The following is a 19,176-nucleotide window of genomic DNA, read 5'->3' on the forward strand; positions in this document are numbered from 1 at the left end:
GGTTTTAGCGCTTGGTATTATTACTTAACTAGCATACCCATAGGCTGTATTAAGAGAGGCATGACGTGCAGAACAAAGGACTCAATAGTCACATTATCTCCTCCTTTGTGGAGGATACATCTATAGTATTGTGTTCAAAGTTGAAGGTTCCATTTTAGGAAAAGAGTAGTCAAAGCAGAGTTTGTCCAGAGGGGGTGATCAGGACAGTAAAAGGACTGGGGGACTGTGCCACGAGAAGACTGACTGAAGGAATTAGGCATGTTTAGCCTACAGAAGGGAGTACTTAGCAGGGGGATATGATAGATGTCTTCAAATATTTGAAGGGTTGTCATCTGGAAGACAGATTAGACTTATTTTACTAAGCCCCAGAGGGCACAACTAGGAGTAACAGATTGTAGACAGGAATATTTAAGTTCAGTAAGAAAAAAAAATATTTCTAAAATTGGAGCTCTACAAAAGCAAATGGGCAGCCATTGGAGGGAAGGAGTTCCTTATCACTGGAAGTCTTCAAATGGAGGCTGGACGATCATTTGACAGGGATGCTCCAGAGGTGATTCCCACTCAGATTCCATTTAGACTCAATGATCTCTGAGGTCCCTTCAAATTCTGAGATTCTAGGATTTTGTGATTCCTGTATGTAGATCATATCTCCCTCTCAAGGGCATTAGATTTAGTGTCAAGAGAATCACCTCAGATATGGAAACTGATATCTCTGACAAAGATTTGAGTGACCTAAGTCATGTACCTCCAAGTCCTTCATATTAATATAGCCCACACCTGTCTTTGCGTTAGCCAATCTTTGTTGGTTGCCACCGCTCAGAAATACCTCCTCTTTGAAGGGCATATAAACTGTGACCCCACCGCTATTATGGGTCTTTAGTCTAAGAGAGATGGCCAAATGACCATGCTTTTATTAATAACCTGCTGGCCTCATTAAATAAAATGATTAAATTACTCCCAGAAAACAGAATTATCTCAGTTCTGAAACCAAATAGCTGTGTGACCAAAGCAAGCCACTTTATCTCTCTGGTCCTCAGTTTCCTCATCTATAAAACAGGTGCAATAATATTTGTAATACCTACTTTATGTAGTTGTAATGGAAGTCTTTTGTAAGATGCTTTGTAAATTAGAATTATTATTATTTTAAAAGTTGAGATCTGTGAAGGCAGGAGCCATATCTCAAGCTCTTTGCAGTGGATTCTCAATAAATGTTACAGATGAATGGCAATAGGAAGGTGAGATTTCTCTTAGAAGGAGGCATGCCTACCCTAGAAAAATGATTTAATATAAAAGAATATGAGCCTGGGTGTTTTGCTATACCTGTGAGGAACCCAGTATTTGGTTTTGGCTTTGTCTTCCCTCTCCTTTGGATACATCTGCATCTGGGGGTGTGAATAATGTTATCTTCTGGATATTTCTAGCCAATGAGCCTGTACTGGGATGCCCTGCTGCAGTTCCTAAGTCCTGTTTCAGGGGAGATGTGAGCAGGTGCTTGGAGGGAAAAGTGGTTTTTCTGTGAAAAGAGAGAATAGGGGACTCTTGGGAAATGGGAATATAGCAGATCTCAATTCAGGAGTCAATTTTTTTGGAACCAGGCATTGTAGATACTTAATAAATGTTTGTTGAATTGCACTGCATTGTGGGAGAATGGCTCCCCACTGCTTCAGGTGTCTGCTTTCCCTCTGCTCAGACACAGTAGATTGTATAGATGGGGCATATCATGACCCCATAAGATTTTAAGCTCCTTGAGGGCAGGGGCTGAATCATTTTTCTTTTATCCCCTATATCTTTGAAGAGTACACAATAAATAAATGTTAGTGGGACTGAATTTAATTTTAGGGTATATTGCCATCTCCTATATTATCATTCCCTTGCTGCAAGAAAGTCAGTAATTTTTGTCATGGCGGAGTCTTAAAGACTTCAGTGAAGTAAATCTCACATAGAAGGCTAGCTTCAGAACACTGAAGCAGTCTTATCCTAGATGGAGGGAGTCCTTATGGCAAGGCAGTGTGGAAAAGAGGATGATAGACTGATGAGTCTGGAGTCAGGAAGACCTGAGTTTGAATTCTACCTCAGAGACTTATTAGCTGTGTAGTGCTAGACAAGTCACTTAACCTGTCTGAGATTCCACATAGATAAAATGGGGGGTAATAATAGTACCTACCTCCTAGAGCTGATAAGCCATATAAATACTATTATTATTATGTGGTATACCATACAGAAGACTGGAATAAGGGTCAGAGGACCTGAGTTCAAATCCCAGTTCTACCCATTATCTATAGCACAGGTCATCATAGGATTTAGGACCCAAAGAAACCTTAGAAATCATCTAGTCTGATACCTTTCAATTTTCAGATAAGAAATAGTGAGGCCTCAAGAGGTCAAATGATTTGCCCAGGGTCACTGGAAACCTAGCAAGTATTGGAAACAGGATCTTGAACCCAAGTCTTCTGACTCCAAATCTAATTCTCTTCTCCATATGACATATAGCCTCACTGCTAGATGAGATAATCTCTAAAGTTCCTGTAGAGATCCCAGAAATCCTCCTGCCCTTATGTCTAGGTCTCCAACTCCAAGGGCAACAACACCCCAAATCTTCAAATCTCAGTGCCCTGGGGTTGGTCAGTTCCAGGTGCAGAATTTCTTATCAGGGCCAACAGAAGCAGCTTTACAAGACTAAATTAGAAGCCAGGTCCCTTCCAGATCACCCAGACATGAAAGCTAAAGAGTCTGTGGAAACCAGTCACTGGGAGCTGGCAACCTTCCCCACATTGAACTCAGTCAGAAAGCACATTTGTGCACATTACATAAATATATTTAAAATGGAGCACTTTAAAACCCTGTGCCTGTGCCCAAATGCAGCCCCCGTTTGAAAATCTAAGTAGCTCTAATTTGTTGGCCGGCTGAGATATGGATAAGCTTCTGCAGTCAGCGAATTTTCCATCAAAGCTGATGAGCAATGAGGCTTGCGGAAAGAGAGTCAGTCAGAAAGGGTCTGGGGAAGGAAGAGGAGAGACGCTTCTTCAGATTATACTTGCCCAGAGTCAGCTTATCTGACCTTTGACTAGAGTCCCTGGGATGCCCAGCTGAGTCAAGCTCTCTCATGGTGGATAGAAGAGGTAGTAGAATGTAGCAGCTTTCTAATTAACTAGGAGAAAATTGCTACTGGAATATGGAAAGGAGGTAGAAAATGAAGGATTTATCAGTCACTCCAGAGGTGTTCCAATCAGAATCTCTATGCTCCAGCTGCCAAAGGGATAGCTCTCCAGAGTCCCTCCTACTGACCACCTACAAACCAGAGAAAGAAGCTCTTGGTGGAGAAAAACTGAGGGACAGAGTCTACCCTAGCACCTTGTTAGTAGAGACAGCTACAAGAAAGTACCTTCCTAGACCCATAATTCAGAGCGGCTTCTAGGACACTAACTCTTTCCTGGTTCTGGGACAATGGAGACTGCAGGAAGTAGTAGAGAAAGTCATGGAATTTTAGAGCTAGAGGGGACTTTAGAGAATGTCTAGCTTAATCCCCACTTTCACAGGTGAAGAGACTCAAGCACTGAGAGGCAAAGGAACTCACCCAAGGTCACACAACTAGTCAGTCATAGGACATGCACTAGAAGTCCAGTCACCTAAATCCCCTCTCCTCTAGACCATACAATATTACCTTAGTTACCACCACTGCCTGAGCCACCTTTGTGTGCAGAGCCCTGTACTGAGTGGAACATGGAGAAGAAAGATGGAATGCAAAGGGAATGGACATGGATTCCTTCCCCAGGAAGTTCTCAGTTAAATAGGAAAGATTGTCAAACACATAAAAAATACAAATATGCACAAAGAATTTTGGCAAAGATGGGAAAACTGTCCAAGTGTATATGAAAACTGTATTTCTATGGCTCACACTTTGCCAATATTTTTTTACAACACTGTGAGGCAGGTGGTACAAGTATTATTATCCCCATTTTACAAGTGATAAAACAGAGATTCAAAGATTTTAAGCGGATTCACCATCATCACACAGTGGCCTAGCCAGAAATAGAATCTATATTCTTCTCACTCCATGTTCTGTGATCTTTCAACAACATCATTATGGTTACAGACATAAAAACTTTTAAGGTTGGGGAGCAAAGGTAGGATTTGACCAGAGATAAATGGAGTTTCTCAGTGAGGGAAAGTTTGAGGGCTTGGAGGCTAATTAACTAGCTAGACAAAGCTGGTGGAGATTTCTTCTTCTTAGATATTGCCTTGTCAGATTATTCTGCAATGACTCCCTAGCTTAGGAGATGGTTCCCGGTGGATTTTGTCTTTTCAGGTGATTGAGAGCTGTCCAAGGTCGGGGGCACCATCTCATGTCTTCTGTATTTCCCCAAGACACCCACTAATTTCAGGCTACAAATTCTATGGGAAGCATAAGAATGAGTGAATGTAGTAGCAATGTGGTATTATAAGTGAGAATAACATAAACAGCAATGGTGTAAAGATCTTTCTGGATTGTGGAATGTATGGGTAACAATTCCATACTTAAATAAGAAAAACATGGCAATAAATATATAATGAATGGCAGTTCAGTGCCTTTGCAGACGGGCTAACATTTACAAAATGCTTAAATTTTTTTTAATTTTTATTTTCAGCTTCAAATTCTCTCCCTCTCTCCCCAACCTACTGAGAAGGCAAGAAATATGATACTCATTATACATAAGAAATCATGAAAAACATTTCTGCATTTATGTTGGGGAGGAAAAAGGTTAAAAAAGAGTAAGAGGAAAAAATATTTTTTAGTCTGTACTCAGATTCATCAGTTCTCTATCTGGAAATGGATGACATTTCAAATGCTTTTCATATATTATCTTATTGGACCCTTATAACAACCCTCAGAAGTCGATGATATTATTATCCCTATTTTACATGTAAGTAAACAAACTCAGAGGGGTTAAGTGATTTGTCCAAAGTCACGTGGCTAGTAAATGTCTGAGATAGCAGGATTCAGGTCTTCTTTACTCCAAATTTAGTGTTCTATTGTCTATCTCATGCGGCCACTATTGTGGGAACACAGCACTGTGAAGCCTGAGCTGCAGTCTCTCCTCTGCCAGTTAGCAACCCTGTGGCTTTGGGCAAGGCATTCAAATGCTCTCCTTCGTGGAATTGGGCACAGTAATTCATTACTTCCCTGAAAGCTGAACCAAATGATCTCTTTGGGTTCCTTCAAATTCCAAGACTTCTCTGTGATACAGAGCTGAACATATGTCAACTGCTCGAGAAGTGTTATGGGTTGACTAATTTTAAACCTCATCCCAATCCTGCAAGTTTTTACTAATCCTCAGACCATCTAACCAGCCACCCACTTTTGCCTTTCTCTCTCTTTCCAGCCCATCCCCATCATCCTGTCAATGTGAAATTTTCTCATCAAAGACAAAGCCACTATGCCTCTTAGGGAACAACCCACCAACTAGCCTCCTAAACTGGGCCAACTCTCGTCAAGATTTCCTTCCAGCTGGTAAGCTGGCACCTGGGAGCATTGCAAGGATGGTGATTTCAAGGCAATCAAACCTGCTCCTTAGAGCTTCTAGCTAGGCCCCAGCAAAGACAACTTCAAAGGATGTGCATATTTATGGTAAACTCCCACCTCAGATTGAAAATGTATTAGGAAGTCACAATCATGGTATTCTCCAAGCTGTTTCCACCCACCGACTCCCAGTCTGGATATTAATGGCCGTTCTCGTTAGAGCAGACAGGATTGGATCTGTCACTTTCATTTGCAATAAGAGGGGCTGGGGATATGGTGAAAGGGGCATTGATGTTATGAGAGAGTTCTCTATGGGGAAAATGACATCCTATTCACAGTTCTTTCAAAGATAGTTGAAGGCGATGTCAAAGTAGAATTTTTATGTGACAGGTTGTTCTTTTTTTTTTTTTTTAAATTATGTTGGGGAAAGGAGTTGTGGAAAAGTAGTAGGGGAACCTACTGGCAGGACTCAACTAAAATTGCTACCACAGTTACAGAAGACATTTCATAAAGCTTCAGTCCCAGAGAGGTACATGAGAAGAGATGCAGCTGGCTGTAAGCAGCATCATCAGGCAGCACAGCTGCCGAACATCTGGAAAACTACAGACCTCCCTAAAAGGTGCTTGGCTCAGCTCTATGCAGGTTTATTACTGGAATAAAGGCTGGAGAAGAGAAGAGAGGAAGGTATTTTCTTTAACACACTGGGCACGGAACAGTAGAAAATTTTCTGGATCCATGACATGCCATCTCCCACCTCTATGAATTTACCCTCCTCCACCCTCCAGCCCTCTTCAAGGATCAGATCAAATGCCACCTCATCTATGAAGCCTTTCCTAAGCCTCTAAGTTATTCCCTTATCCCTAAAGAGTTCCTTCCCTCAAGGAACTTAAATGCCACCAGTCACGGAATAAAACATTTACATAAAAAAGTAAGTGTGAGAGAACATGAGGAGGGAAGGAACACACTTGAAATTCATATAATGATTTACCATTTCCAGATGTGTGCCTTTGAGTAGGTATTTCACTTCTTTGGGCCTCAGTTTCCTTATCTGTAAAATGAAGGGATTGAACTAAGTGGACCCTAAAGTTCCTTCCTGCTACAAAACCCTAGAGCTTTACCTTATAAATTGTAGCCAAAATTAGATACTAAGGAAAGGCAACTATCCTGGGAGAGATGCCAACTCACGGTTTGGCATAAACCCCCATAGGGTTTACAAGCCTCTAAAAGGTACATTCTGTATCTTAGTTTTTTCCACTTCAATGCTCCACAGTTTGGTTCAAAGGGGCTCACAGGAGACAATCCTTCCAACTAGTATATAGGATTCAGATAATGCCTCTAAAGTCACTGGGCAACTAGGGAGGGCAGATAGAGTACTGAGCCTAAAGTCAGGAAGACTCATCTTTCTGAGTTCAAATCTGGCCTCAGATACACTAGCTGTGTGACCCTGGGCAAGTCACTTAATCCTTTTTGCTTCAGTTTCCTTGTCTGTGAAATGAACTAGAGAAGGACATGGCAAACCACTCCAGTATCTTTGCCAAGAAAACCCCAAATGGGGTCAGGAAGAGTCAGACATGACTAGGAAACAACTGAATATAAACAATAATCTAATTGGTAGTTGATCAAGATCTGGGTAGGATAATAGTGCTGGGAACTTAGAAGGAAGACCATATTGGAGAGATATTTCCAAAGAAGAAATATAATCTTTGTATCCTCATTACTTAGTATGATGCCTTACATTCACTCTTTAGTGGGCACTTAATGCTTGTTGAATGAATGCACGATCATATTTATTGCCCTTTCAATGGGTAGGAGAAAGGCTGGAGGGAGAGAATTTGAAACATATTTTTTTAAAAAATTAAAAAAAATAAATGAACAAATAAGTAACTAAGTAAATTGAATGCATGCATAGATGACTATATCAGTGTCATACTGATCAAGTTTTGTACCTGGGACAATTGATTGGGGGTGGGAGGAGATGTTGGATTTCAAAGGTAAAGCTCAAGAAGAAGCTAGGTGGTACAGTGGATAGAGATGGACTTGGAATCAGGAAGATCTTAGTTCAAATTTGACTTCAGACAGTTACTAGTTGTGTGTCTGTGGGCTAGTCATTTCACTTCTGTCTGTCTTGGTTTCTTCATCTGTAAAATGGGGTGATAGAGAGCACCTACCTCTCAGAGTTGTTGTAAGGATCAGATGAGTAAACATACACTTATCGCCACTCCTATTAATGCTGCCCAAAGAAAGAAACCCTAGAATATGAAGTTTTCTACTCCGTTGAAGGCATTGCTAGACCTAGGGAGCAGCAGTTAAAATGGGTGTGGGCCAAAGGTGTGACCACTGGAGGTGGATGAGAAATAACAAATAATATTGCTTTAAAATATTAATATTAAATAAATGCTTATAGACTGACTTCACCTCTCTGGCCCTATTTCCTCAGATGTAAAATGAGGGGGTTGGATCAGATAATTCATAAGGTCCCCTCTAATCATAAAAATCTATGCCTCTATGATCCTATACAGCATATACTACCAGTCCATCTTCTGCTACAGAGGCACCTGATAAAGGAATTCTTAATATTTATTCGAAGGATGCTCTCATTTTCTTATATCTCTAACAAAGTCATGGCATCATAAAACTAGATGTGCAAGGGACCTCAGAGGCCATATGGTTCAATATTCTCAATTTACAAATATGGAAACTGAGACCTAGGGAAATTAAGTGACTGAGGATCATATAGAAAAGGAGCTGGAAGGTACATTAGAGGCCAGCTAGTCCAACTTTTCCATTTTACAACAAGTAAACTGAGACCCAGAGAGGTTAAGTGACTTGCCCAGTGTTACATAGGTAGTCATTGTTAGAGGTAAGATCCTTCTCAAGTGTCTTAAACTCCTGGCTCAAGATAAATGAATGAAATTAAGGCCCCTCTCCTGTTCCGTGTCTTCCGCACCATGGCTCCCCAGATTGGGATTTCTAACGCACATTTTAAGCAAGTGAAACTAAATCAACCTTGATACTTGGGGTTGCCTATATAAGAGCAAGGTAGGATTGATTGAAGTGGGTGAAACAATCTTCACATTGAGGCATTTTAATTTCAAAGGAACAGGGGCAGCTAGGTGGTTCAGTGGATAGAGCACTACCCTGGAGTCATGAGGACTTGAGTTGATACTTGATACTTACTAGCTGGGCAAGTAACTTAAACCTGACTGCCTTACCTCTTCCAAAAAAAATTCGAAGGAACAGCAAAAGAGTGTGATGAGTGGGGTGTTAATGACAATGATAATTATTACCAAAGTACTTTAAAATTTGTAGTAACTTTCCTAAAAAAAATCCCAATAAGGCAGGCATTGACAGTATTATTATTTCAATTTTACAGACAAGGAAACTAAACTTCAGGGAATTACTCCAAAGTCATAGCTACTATGTCTCAGAACTGTGAGTCAAACCCAAGTCACAGATTTAGATAATAGATTTAGAACCAGAGGGACCTTAGAGGCCATCTAATACAAACATTCTATTTTACAGATGAGAAAACTGAGGCCTAGGTTGCTAAAGTGACTTGTCCAGGGTCACACAGCTGACAGGTATCAGAATCAGGTGTTGAACCCATGTCTGCCAGCTTCCAAGTCCCATTCTCTTTCCCCTGCACCATCCTGCCTCTAGGTGATGATATTTGGGACCATCAGTGAGCCTGGCCTTTGCATTTTCATTCCCATGAATGGTGTTGACTAGATTGAAGAAGATCACTTCCCCACCCCCAACTCCAGTGACAAAAGTCACAAAAGCTCCAGGAAAGGAAAGCACATGTGATTAAAGTCAAAATAGTAATTTCTAAAATGGTAAAAATAACCCTGAATTCTGAAAGATCCAGAAAAAAATGGTAATAATCCTTTAATCAGCCACCGACAGGGAGCCCAGCTTTTGGTTCAGACATTTTACCAATTACAACCCACTGGGTCTCCACATGACGTTATCTAAATAATCAAAATGAACTCTTAATACTCACTCACACTGACAGGGGGAGAAAGAAAGAACCCCAATTGACATGAGAAATCACCTTTGTTTAAGAAACCTCAGCCTAACAGACCATTATAAATCAAATCACTTCCTCAGCATTCCAACAGCACCAAGCTTGAGCAGAATGTGGCAGCCTGTTGGGTTGCTGGGAAATTCCAGAGAAGGAATGGATGAGGTGATTGGTTTGGAAGTTGGAAACCTCCAGAGCAGACCAGTATCCTTTCTTTGCCTAAGCAAGGACAGGGAGAATCAAGGGGAAGGGGTGTTTACATATTGTAGCACAGAGCTGTCAGACGTTCACTTAATAACTGCTAGATGAATAAAGCATCAGATTTAAAGTTAGAAGAGAAGCCCAAGTTCTGCCTTGCCGGGTGACCTTGTGTATATCTTAAACATATTTTTTCTTTTTTGGTGAGGCAGTTGGGGCTAAGTGACTTGCCCAGGGTCACATTGTTATTAAGTGTCAAATGTCTGGTCTGAGGTCAAATTTGAACTCAGGTCCTCCTGACTCCAGGGCCTATGCTCCATCCACTGAGCCACCTGACTGCTCCTAGCTTAAATTCTTTGAATCTCAGTTTCTTCATCTGTAAAGCGGGGATAGTAACACGTGCCCCACCCCACAGGATATTTGATTCCTTTCAAGAAGCATTCATTAAATATATCCTTGGTTTTAGGATCTAGGCTCTGGAAATACAAAGGTCCTGTCCTCATGGAGCCTGTTATTCACTGTCTTTTGCCTTTCTTTGTTTCCCCAGCAGCTAGCCCAGTGCCTGGAATATGGAGTAGGAGCTTAATAAATGTTTGTTGACTGACTGACCAAAGGAGATAGTACAGATAAAAGTGCTTTGTAACAATAAAGCATATATAGGTGAACGTGTGCTTTTTTAACCCTCTTTACTAATTTTGTCTCTTTTTTTTGTAATAAGGGAGGCAGAAGACTTTCAGAGAGACCCAGTTTAGTCTTATAATTTGAAAGAAATCCTGGACACTAAGATGGCTGTGTGAGACACCATCCCCACTTGTAAATCTGTGGCTGTTCCTGAGTCCCTCCCAGGGAGACTAGAACAGATACCCTTGTGGAACTTCCAGGGGTGGGGAACTGCAGCCTCAAGGCTACATATGACCCTCGAAGTCCTCAAGTGCAGCCTTTTGACCAAATTCACACTTCACAGAGCAAACCCCCTTTACAAATCCTTAATAAATATAAAAAATTATAATTATATGTATATATAATTGATAAAAAATAAATCCTTAACAAAGAATTTATTGTGTAAAACTTGGACTCAGTTAAAAAGTCACACCCAAGGACCTAGAAGGCCACATGTGGCCTTGAGGCCACAGGTTCCCCATCCTTGCTCTAGCCTATGAGACCATTAAAAAATGAAAACCAAGGATTACTTTAATCAAGGGTATCATTCCTTTCTGTAGGGATTACTGTCTTACAGAAGTACAGCAGGTCAAGATGCAGCAGCCACTTCCTCTGTTTCCAGGAAATGCTAGCTGCAGTAAGTCTAAGGTGTGTGTGTGTGTGTGTGTGTGTGTGTGTGTGTGTATGTGTCTGTCTGTCTGTGTGTGTGTGTGTGACAAATGTATCTCCATATATAGCTGCCTACCATTTTCCCCCCACTGGAACCAAAGAATTTCAGGTACAAGCCACTGAAGTCTCTTCCTGCTGGAAGTTTCCCTCAATCTCTGAAATGATTTTCCCTATGGCAACCATCTTCATACAGTTTGAAATATATTGTAAGCCTTTGGGAGGTGGGGGTGGGCAAGGACAAAACTGATCATAGTATTTAAAATGGGAAAAGAACTTCACTATCTTCTAGACTCACAGTCTCATGGTGAAAAAATCAGATCCAGAGATGTTAAATGACAATCAAGGCCACACACATAAATAGCAGAGCTGAGATTCTAATCCAGCTTCTCTGACTCCAAATACAGTCCTTTTTTCACTTATATCATCATGATGATGCAGCCATGGGAACCAGAGAGAGGAGCATACTTCCTGGCAGATGCCACATTCTTAGTTGGAAGAAAATTGAAGGACTGGTGGTAGTTAGAGAAAGAAGGCACTAATTCCTAATGACTGTGGCACTCAAAGCTGGGCTAAGTGGTAGCCACTGGAGGAGCACGACTCAGGTGAAGAGGCACTCTGAGCCTAATCAGCTGCTAGCGAAGAGGAAAGGGCAGGATCAGGGTCAACCCAGCAGTCACTTGTAACTCAGTGAATAAAGAGAACATAAGACGCAGACTCTGCCCTGCGAGCTCAAGAAAACCATCTATTCAACACTGACTGTGCTAAGCACTGAGGATACAAGGGTGAAGACAAAAATGGTTCCTGCTCTCAAGGAGCTCATAGTCTATTTCAGGATTCTGAACCATATTTGTCTGTCTGTCTATCTATCTATCTACCTATCTATCTGTCTGTCTGTCTGCCTGCCTGTCTGTCTATCTGTCTGTCTATCTGTCTCTCTGTCTGTCTATCATTTGTCTATCTACCAGTCTATCCATTCATCTATGTACCAGTCTATCCATCTATGTACCAGTCTATCCATCTATCTATCCATCCATCCATCTATCTTCTATGTATCTATGTATCTATCTATCATCTATCTGTCTATCTTCCAGTCTATCTATCCACCTACTAGTCTATGTATCTGTCTATCCATCTATCTATCCATCTATCTATCTTACAGTCTATCTATCTGTCTATCCATCTGTCTGTCTATCTATCTATCTCTATCTAATCTATCAATCTATCTAATCTATCTTGGAAAATGAGTCTTCCTCTCTCATTCAGGCTGGAAATACACTGGGCATTCATAGACCCAGCCACATTGCTGATCGGCATGGAAGGGCTGGACTCATTCACCCCTCCTTAGGCAGCCTGGCCACTGCACAGTCACCATGCTGGAGTGAGACAATACAGATATCTGATTAGTATCTCCTGATATAAAACTCCTGAATAAAATGATCCCACCACCATTAACCTTCCTGTAGAAGGTACTGTTACAGTCAGGTGCTACCATGCCTGGCTTCCTAACCTTTGTGCTTATGTGTGTGTGTGTGTGTGTGTATGTGCATGTATGTGTGAGAGAGACAGACAGACAAAGACACAGAGACAGAGAGAGATACAGAGAGAGAGAGGGAGAGAGAGACAGAGAAAGAAACAAAGAGACAGAGATAGGGCAGGGAGAGACATAGAGAGACAGAGACAGAGGGATGGGGGAGGGAAAGAGACACAGACAGACAGAGACACAGACAGACAGAGAAAGAGACAGAGAGAGACTGACCCTTTTGGCAGTCTGGTGAAGCCTGTGGAATATTTCTCAGAATAATATTTTTAAATGACTAAAATAAAATGCATGGAATTACAAAGGAAACTAATCATATTGAAACATAGTTATAAACTATATTATAATAAACAAGTTCATAGACCTCAGGTTAAAAATCTCTGTTCACTGGGGAGTAACTTCAGGATCAGTCCTGAGGTTTCTAGTGAACATTTAAAGACAGGGGCTCTGAAGGCCTGGGTTGGGTTGACCGACAGAGTGGGACTCTTACTTGGGTGGGATTCTTTCTGGCAATGGTCTGAAGATAGAAGGCCTGATTCTCAGTAAAGACCCTTCTGTACAGACAAAGACTGGAACTAGTGAAATTGAACATAAGAAGGACAAGGTCACAGAGAAAAAGAAGAGCAAAGCTCAGTCCAAGGATTGCTCTAGACATGAGAGATGGTCAGGAGGGTCCCAGGATAATCTCTGCTATATCTATAAAGATTTCACCAATGACCTTCAGGAAGTGTTCAAGTTAGACCCCTTTTCTTTAAAACTTGAAGCTCAAGGTCACCTCTTCCAAGGAGTTTTCACTAATGAATTCTACCCATTCTCCTTGATTTATCAGAATAATCCCTGATACAACTTTTCCCACAATCCTCTTCTATAATAATAATAATAATAGTCCATATTAATTAATCAAGAAGCATTTATTAAACACCTACTACATGCCAGGCACTAAACATTATAGATAAAAAGATTTTTAAAAAGACAAAAACCTCAATCCCCTACTCTCAAGGAGCTTATACACACACATTTTCTACACTTAATGTATATCTCTATATAAGGATAGAGCCAAGAATGTTCCTATATGCTTTTACAACTTAGTTTAAGAGAGACCTGAGGCACTGTGAGATTGAGGGACTTGTGTAGAGTCATCCAATCTGTGTGTATCAGAGACAGGACAGAACCCAGGTCTTCCTGACTCTAAGGTCAGTTCTATTATCAATTTCCGTCTGCCTCATTCATATGTATGTGCAATGTTAAAATGAACAAAATACGTCATTGTAATGAACTCTGTTTTATTGTCTGTGTTTTCATCATTCTACCATCCTGGCCTAGAAGGTTTCTGCAGGAAGGAAACATGCCTGTTCTTTTTCTGTATCCCAAGCTCAAAGTGCAAAACTATACTCTGTGGGGACTCCTGTCTTAGAGCTGCATGGAAGCTGGACTGTGCTCATGGGGTCAGAGTACCGTAAGGTCAAGATTACATGTGCAGCTTCCACACTGAGAGGAACCAGTTTAGTCTTAGACTGACCATTACCAATGGTCACCAATGCGTTAAGCCTTGACCAATCACTTCACAAATGTGTGCCAATGGTTCTAGAAAGAGTAGGTTAGAGTGTGATGAGACTAACAAAGCCATCTCAAGCAAAATTATAAAATCATAGAATGTGAGAACTAGAAGGGACCTCAAAAATTACCCAGTCCAATCCTCCAATTTTATAGGGAAGAAAACTGAGTCACCGAGAGGAGATCCAGTTTGTCCAAGCACTAAAAGGAGTTAGGGCCACGTCTCCCAGTTCTTAGCTCAGGGTCCTTTCCATGACATACCATACTGCCCCCCACCCCAGGAGTGTGTCCTCACTCTTTTGTACAATATGTAATGACCCTTCCACATCGGGACTTTCTTCTTCAGTGTTTCCATATATTGTGGGTCAGTATAAGAAGTTAAGTGGGAATTTTGAGGGAGTTTTGTGAAAGCCACAGATGACACACAAAGTTTAGCAGACATTAGAAACTCAGAAATACATAAAATATATGTATAGTATTATATAATATGAACATTTTTTAACTTTTAGTAAAATTAAAAGAAAAGAAAAAAATTCAGACTTCTCTGGTATGAAGGGAGGGCAAAAAATTGTCCGTAGATTTTCCATATTCTGGGGGCATCACACTCCTAATGCTCATGATGTAGAAGGGATAACTGTAGTAGAATCTATGGACTTCTTAGAAGCAATCAACCTCCACAGGTCCTCTCAAGCAACCTCAAACCCAAAGCATCAAAGTCACTGAGAAGGAAGCTGCATGGAAAGTGAATTCTCTAGAGATCATGAAGAAAGGAGACACCACAGATTCTCTCAGGAAGAGGCCTTCTGGGATAGGCAGGAAGTTTTACCTCATATCTAACCTAGGGGTGTGGGAGTAAATGTTTAATAACTAGGCCTCTGAAAATGCATGGCACACTGTAAAATTTGATCTGCATTATTTATATTTTCTCCATTACTTTCTTAAGTCTAGATAATCAACAAAATATTAAATTCAGCCCTGATTGGTAGTTTGCCAGTTTCTGAGGTGTAAATACTCACACTGAAAATTTAACAATCTGAACCAGCCAGTTTAAACTGTCTCTAGCTCATCCCTGCTAAAACTTACCCAAGTGAACCACACACTAAACAATGAAGACTTGCCCTCTCTTTCCCTAATAGATGATAAGCTCCTTGAGGGCAGGGACTTTCATTTGATCTTTGTGAGTCTTTGCAGGTAGTAAAAACTTGCTAAATGTTCACTAAATTCAATTCATTTGAATTGATTGATTCCTGGCAGCTATCTACCTGGATCCCTGGGGTGGAACTACTTCCAATCAGTTATTGATTATTCACAGAGACAGAAGTGAGGTAGCTAACCATAGAATCATGGGATCTTGGAGTTGGACAGATTTTGGAAGTCTCCTGGCACAAAGTCTACGAACCTGCTAAGAATCTCCCGACAGTCAGTGACTGTTTCAGTTATCGTTCAGTCATTTCAGTTGTGCCTGACTCTTCATGACCCCATTTGGGGGTTTTCTTGGCCAAGATAGTGGAGTGGTTTTCCAGTTCCTTCTCCAGTTCATTTTACAGATGAGGAAACTGAGGCAACAGAGTTAAGTAACTTGCCCAGGGTCACACAACTAGTAAGTTTCGGAGACCAGATTTGAACTCAGGAAAATAAGTCTTTTGCCTCCAGACCCAGAACTTGCTCCACCGTACCACATAGCTGCCCTAATTGCCTCAGTACTGGCTTCCAAAGATTCCCATTGTGTGATATAACAGAGCAGACCCTTGGTTAGGTTATTGGCATAACCTTTATTAAAGGATGCAGGGAGGAGAGCTGAAAGTCTCTAGTTGTTCAGCAGTCATGGATGTATTGTTCATGATCTTCCTGCTCTGAGTCCACTCTATTCCATGAGCACACTTATTTCCTATATGTATGTATGAGTCTAAATAACGATAGAGCCTGGACATGTCATTTATATTAATAGAGGGAACTCCTTGATAAGGAAAGTCCCTCTACCAATGCAGGTAGATACCTTCTTTTCAACTTGTCATCTCAGAGAGTTGTCTAAAGCATCTAGAGGTTATGTGTCTTGCCCAGGGTCATAAAACCAATATATCTAGGAATAGGGACTTGAATCTATGTCTTCATGGTTCTAAGGCTGGATATCTACCCATTATTCCTTGTCTGTTTTCATGGGTGATGGACCCCACTGTGCTACCTAGCACAAGCTCAGGCCAGGTCATATTGAATTTACCTTGTAGGGTATGTTTTTTAACCTAGGGTCAAGTACAAGATAGCTAGGTAGTACAATGGATAGAGCTCTAGGCCTGGAGTCAGGAAGACCTGAATTCTAATTCTGCCTCACAAACCTACTAGCTGTATGACTTTTGGCAAGTTATTTAACCTATCCGCCTCAGTTTCCACATTTGTAAAATGGGAATAATAATAGCATTTACTTCCCAGGGTTTTTGTGAGAATAAAATGAGATAATGTTTGTAAAGTGCTTTGTGAACTTTAAAGACTATATTGCTAACTATTATTAATTATTATCATTAGTATTCCAAGTTAGTGATACATACAGACCTAGAGGAGCCATGAAGGCTGCTGGCCTGGATTTCCTTTCACAGCATTCAATCTTAAGTATGAATCCTCTTCATAGAATTTACAAGTATTCATCTAGCCTCTGCTTAAATGCCCTCACTGATAAATAACTCACTCGACTCTACTGTTGTACAGTTCTGTGGTCGCCATGATTGTTCAGTCATTTTGGTCACATCGGACTCTTCATGACCCCATTTGGGGTTTTCTTGGCAAAAATACTGGAGTGGTTTGCCTGTTCCTTCCCTAGCTCATTTTACAGATGAGGAAACTGAGGCAACTAGGGTTAAGTGACTTGCTTAAGGTCACACAGTTAATAAATGTCTGGAGTCATATTTGAATCCAAGGCCCGGTGCTATTGAGCCACCTACTTGCCAGCTCTTCAGGTAGAGCTGAAATCTGCTTCCCTAAAACTCATAAAATGGAACCCAGACTCGAACCTTTCCTTACCAAGAAAATAGTACATTAACTGTCTGAGTGCCTCTATTGTTGGTCATTGGCTCCAGAGGACCATTAGCCCTCTTAGCAAAAGAAGGGTTGGGAAGGCAAACTCAATGACAGCAGACTCAAGTAACCCCACACCTGACTTTTATTTGTCAACCTAGATAACCAACTTCAATTCAAGGAACATTTTATTAGGCACCTGCTATATTCAGGGCACTTTACCTAACACTAGGAAAAAAAAAACAAAATCCTTCCTAGATGTAAAGGAACTTACAAAGAATGCTGGAATTTGGTATCTGTTGTGTAATTTGTTTTCTGCAGCATGGTATGATAAAGTGGAAAGAGCTGGCCAAGATTTGAGCCCTGTTATTTATCATTTATTAGCTGTGTGTCCTTGAATAAATCAATTAACTTTTCTGAGCCTCAGTTTCCTCATCTGTAAAATGAAGGGTTTGGATTTCATATGCTACACGTGTTTGTGTATATGTGCATATACATATATATGTGTGTATATATACATACATATACATATACATATATATATATATGATTTTATTATTCTGCCTTCCAATAATCTTAAAATGTTAAAAGGGAAATGAGGTCCAGGGAGAAAAAACAATTACTTACGCAAGGTCACAAAGCTAGTTAATGACAGGTCTGGAAACAAAAACCTTGGTCTTCTGAGTCTTGGAATGATACTTTCTCTCCATTATATAATTGTATCTATATTGCTCTTAAAACGATTTTTGCCATTTCTGAGCTCATGCTCACTGCCTGACAGTGGCTAGGAGGGAGTGGAGATGATCGGCTGGGATGTAATGTGATATACATACTGCCAATGTGGAAGGTTGAGAGGTGACTATAGTTCTGACTAGCACAGAGTCAAAGAATGTAACCCATCGGTGGGGAGGATGTGGGCACGGAGTGGAAGTTTTGACCATTAAAGTGCCTTGGCACTGAGCTTACCTGCCGGAAACCATTCTTTGTGAACTGCAGGATTTTAAGGGCATAGTTGGACCTCTGGCCTTTGCTGTTGAATTCAATGTGGCCGGTGAGACCTTCCAATTCTACCTGTCCAAGAGAGAGTGAGTTACAGCACTAAAGTGGCTTGGTGTTTCCATGGACCTAGAGCGTACACTAGGAGGGAAAGAATGACTTCCCTTTTCCCACCTTCTCACCCCCTCCTCCCTTTCCTTTAATGTATTCCTATTCATTCTTCTAAGACAAACTTAAATCCTACCTTCTCTCTAAAGTCTTCCCTTATCTCTCCAGGAAATAACAATCTCCCTTGCTCCCTTCCCCTTTCACTTCACACAGCACATTGTTTTGTACCTAATTAATTTATCATGTAATATTTTAGATTATATTTATCTTTGTAGCAAAAGCAAGGACCATAGTTGATCTAAACCTTGAGTCTTCCCCAGTGCCCAGTACATAATAAGTGCTTAATAAATGTTGCATTTAATGAATACTTGAGAAGTAAAAGCTGTCAAGATCTGTCTTCCTGTCTCTATTTAAGAGTTTGGGGATACTGTAAATATAACTCCTGTGAATCAGCGTTATTTATTTTTAATCAATTTGAAGGAGGATGTGAATGATTTAAGAGGCAAACCTCTCTAACATTACTTAAACTCATATTCTTGTACATTTTCAAACTGAAAGGAGGCTAGAATTCCACCTTTTGCCCTCCGAACCTCGTGCCTACTTTCTGCAACTTCAATAATTGTTTAGATGGCTCATCTAGAACACCTCTCCTTTCTCTATGGCATCTCTTCACAAAGCAGTCCCTTTTGTAGTAACTCCCACAAAAGATCCGAGGGACATGTGCCTCTAGTAGGTATAAAATCAGGCTAACCCTAAAGGAAACTAGGTTTGGGGCCATATCAGAATGTTTACAAAAGGGTGGAAAGATATGTATGTTCGTGTGCATATATGTATGTGTGTATATACACACATGCATGTATGTACACGTGTATATGTATATATGTATATACATGCATGTATGCATCTCAACCTTTTATTGACATTTTA

General features: G+C 40.7%; 1 protein-coding gene across 4 annotated transcripts in view; it reads right to left on the reverse strand.

Moving 5' to 3' along the window:
* GRIK4 (glutamate ionotropic receptor kainate type subunit 4) overlaps positions 1–19,176 on the reverse strand; it is a 697,562-nt gene that overhangs the window by 170,675 nt on the left and 507,711 nt on the right. For all 4 annotated transcript variants that reach the window (XM_072612931.1, XM_072612929.1, XM_072612930.1 and 1 more), the window contains one exon: positions 18,112–18,216. In XM_072612931.1, coding sequence (XP_072469032.1) covers positions 18,112–18,216 — 105 coding nt within the window. The remainder of the gene's footprint in view (positions 1–18,111; positions 18,217–19,176) is intronic.

The sequence above is a fragment of the Notamacropus eugenii genome, chromosome 5 (assembly GCF_028372415.1).
Source record: "Notamacropus eugenii isolate mMacEug1 chromosome 5, mMacEug1.pri_v2, whole genome shotgun sequence".
Taxonomy (NCBI): Eukaryota; Metazoa; Chordata; class Mammalia; order Diprotodontia; family Macropodidae; genus Notamacropus; species Notamacropus eugenii.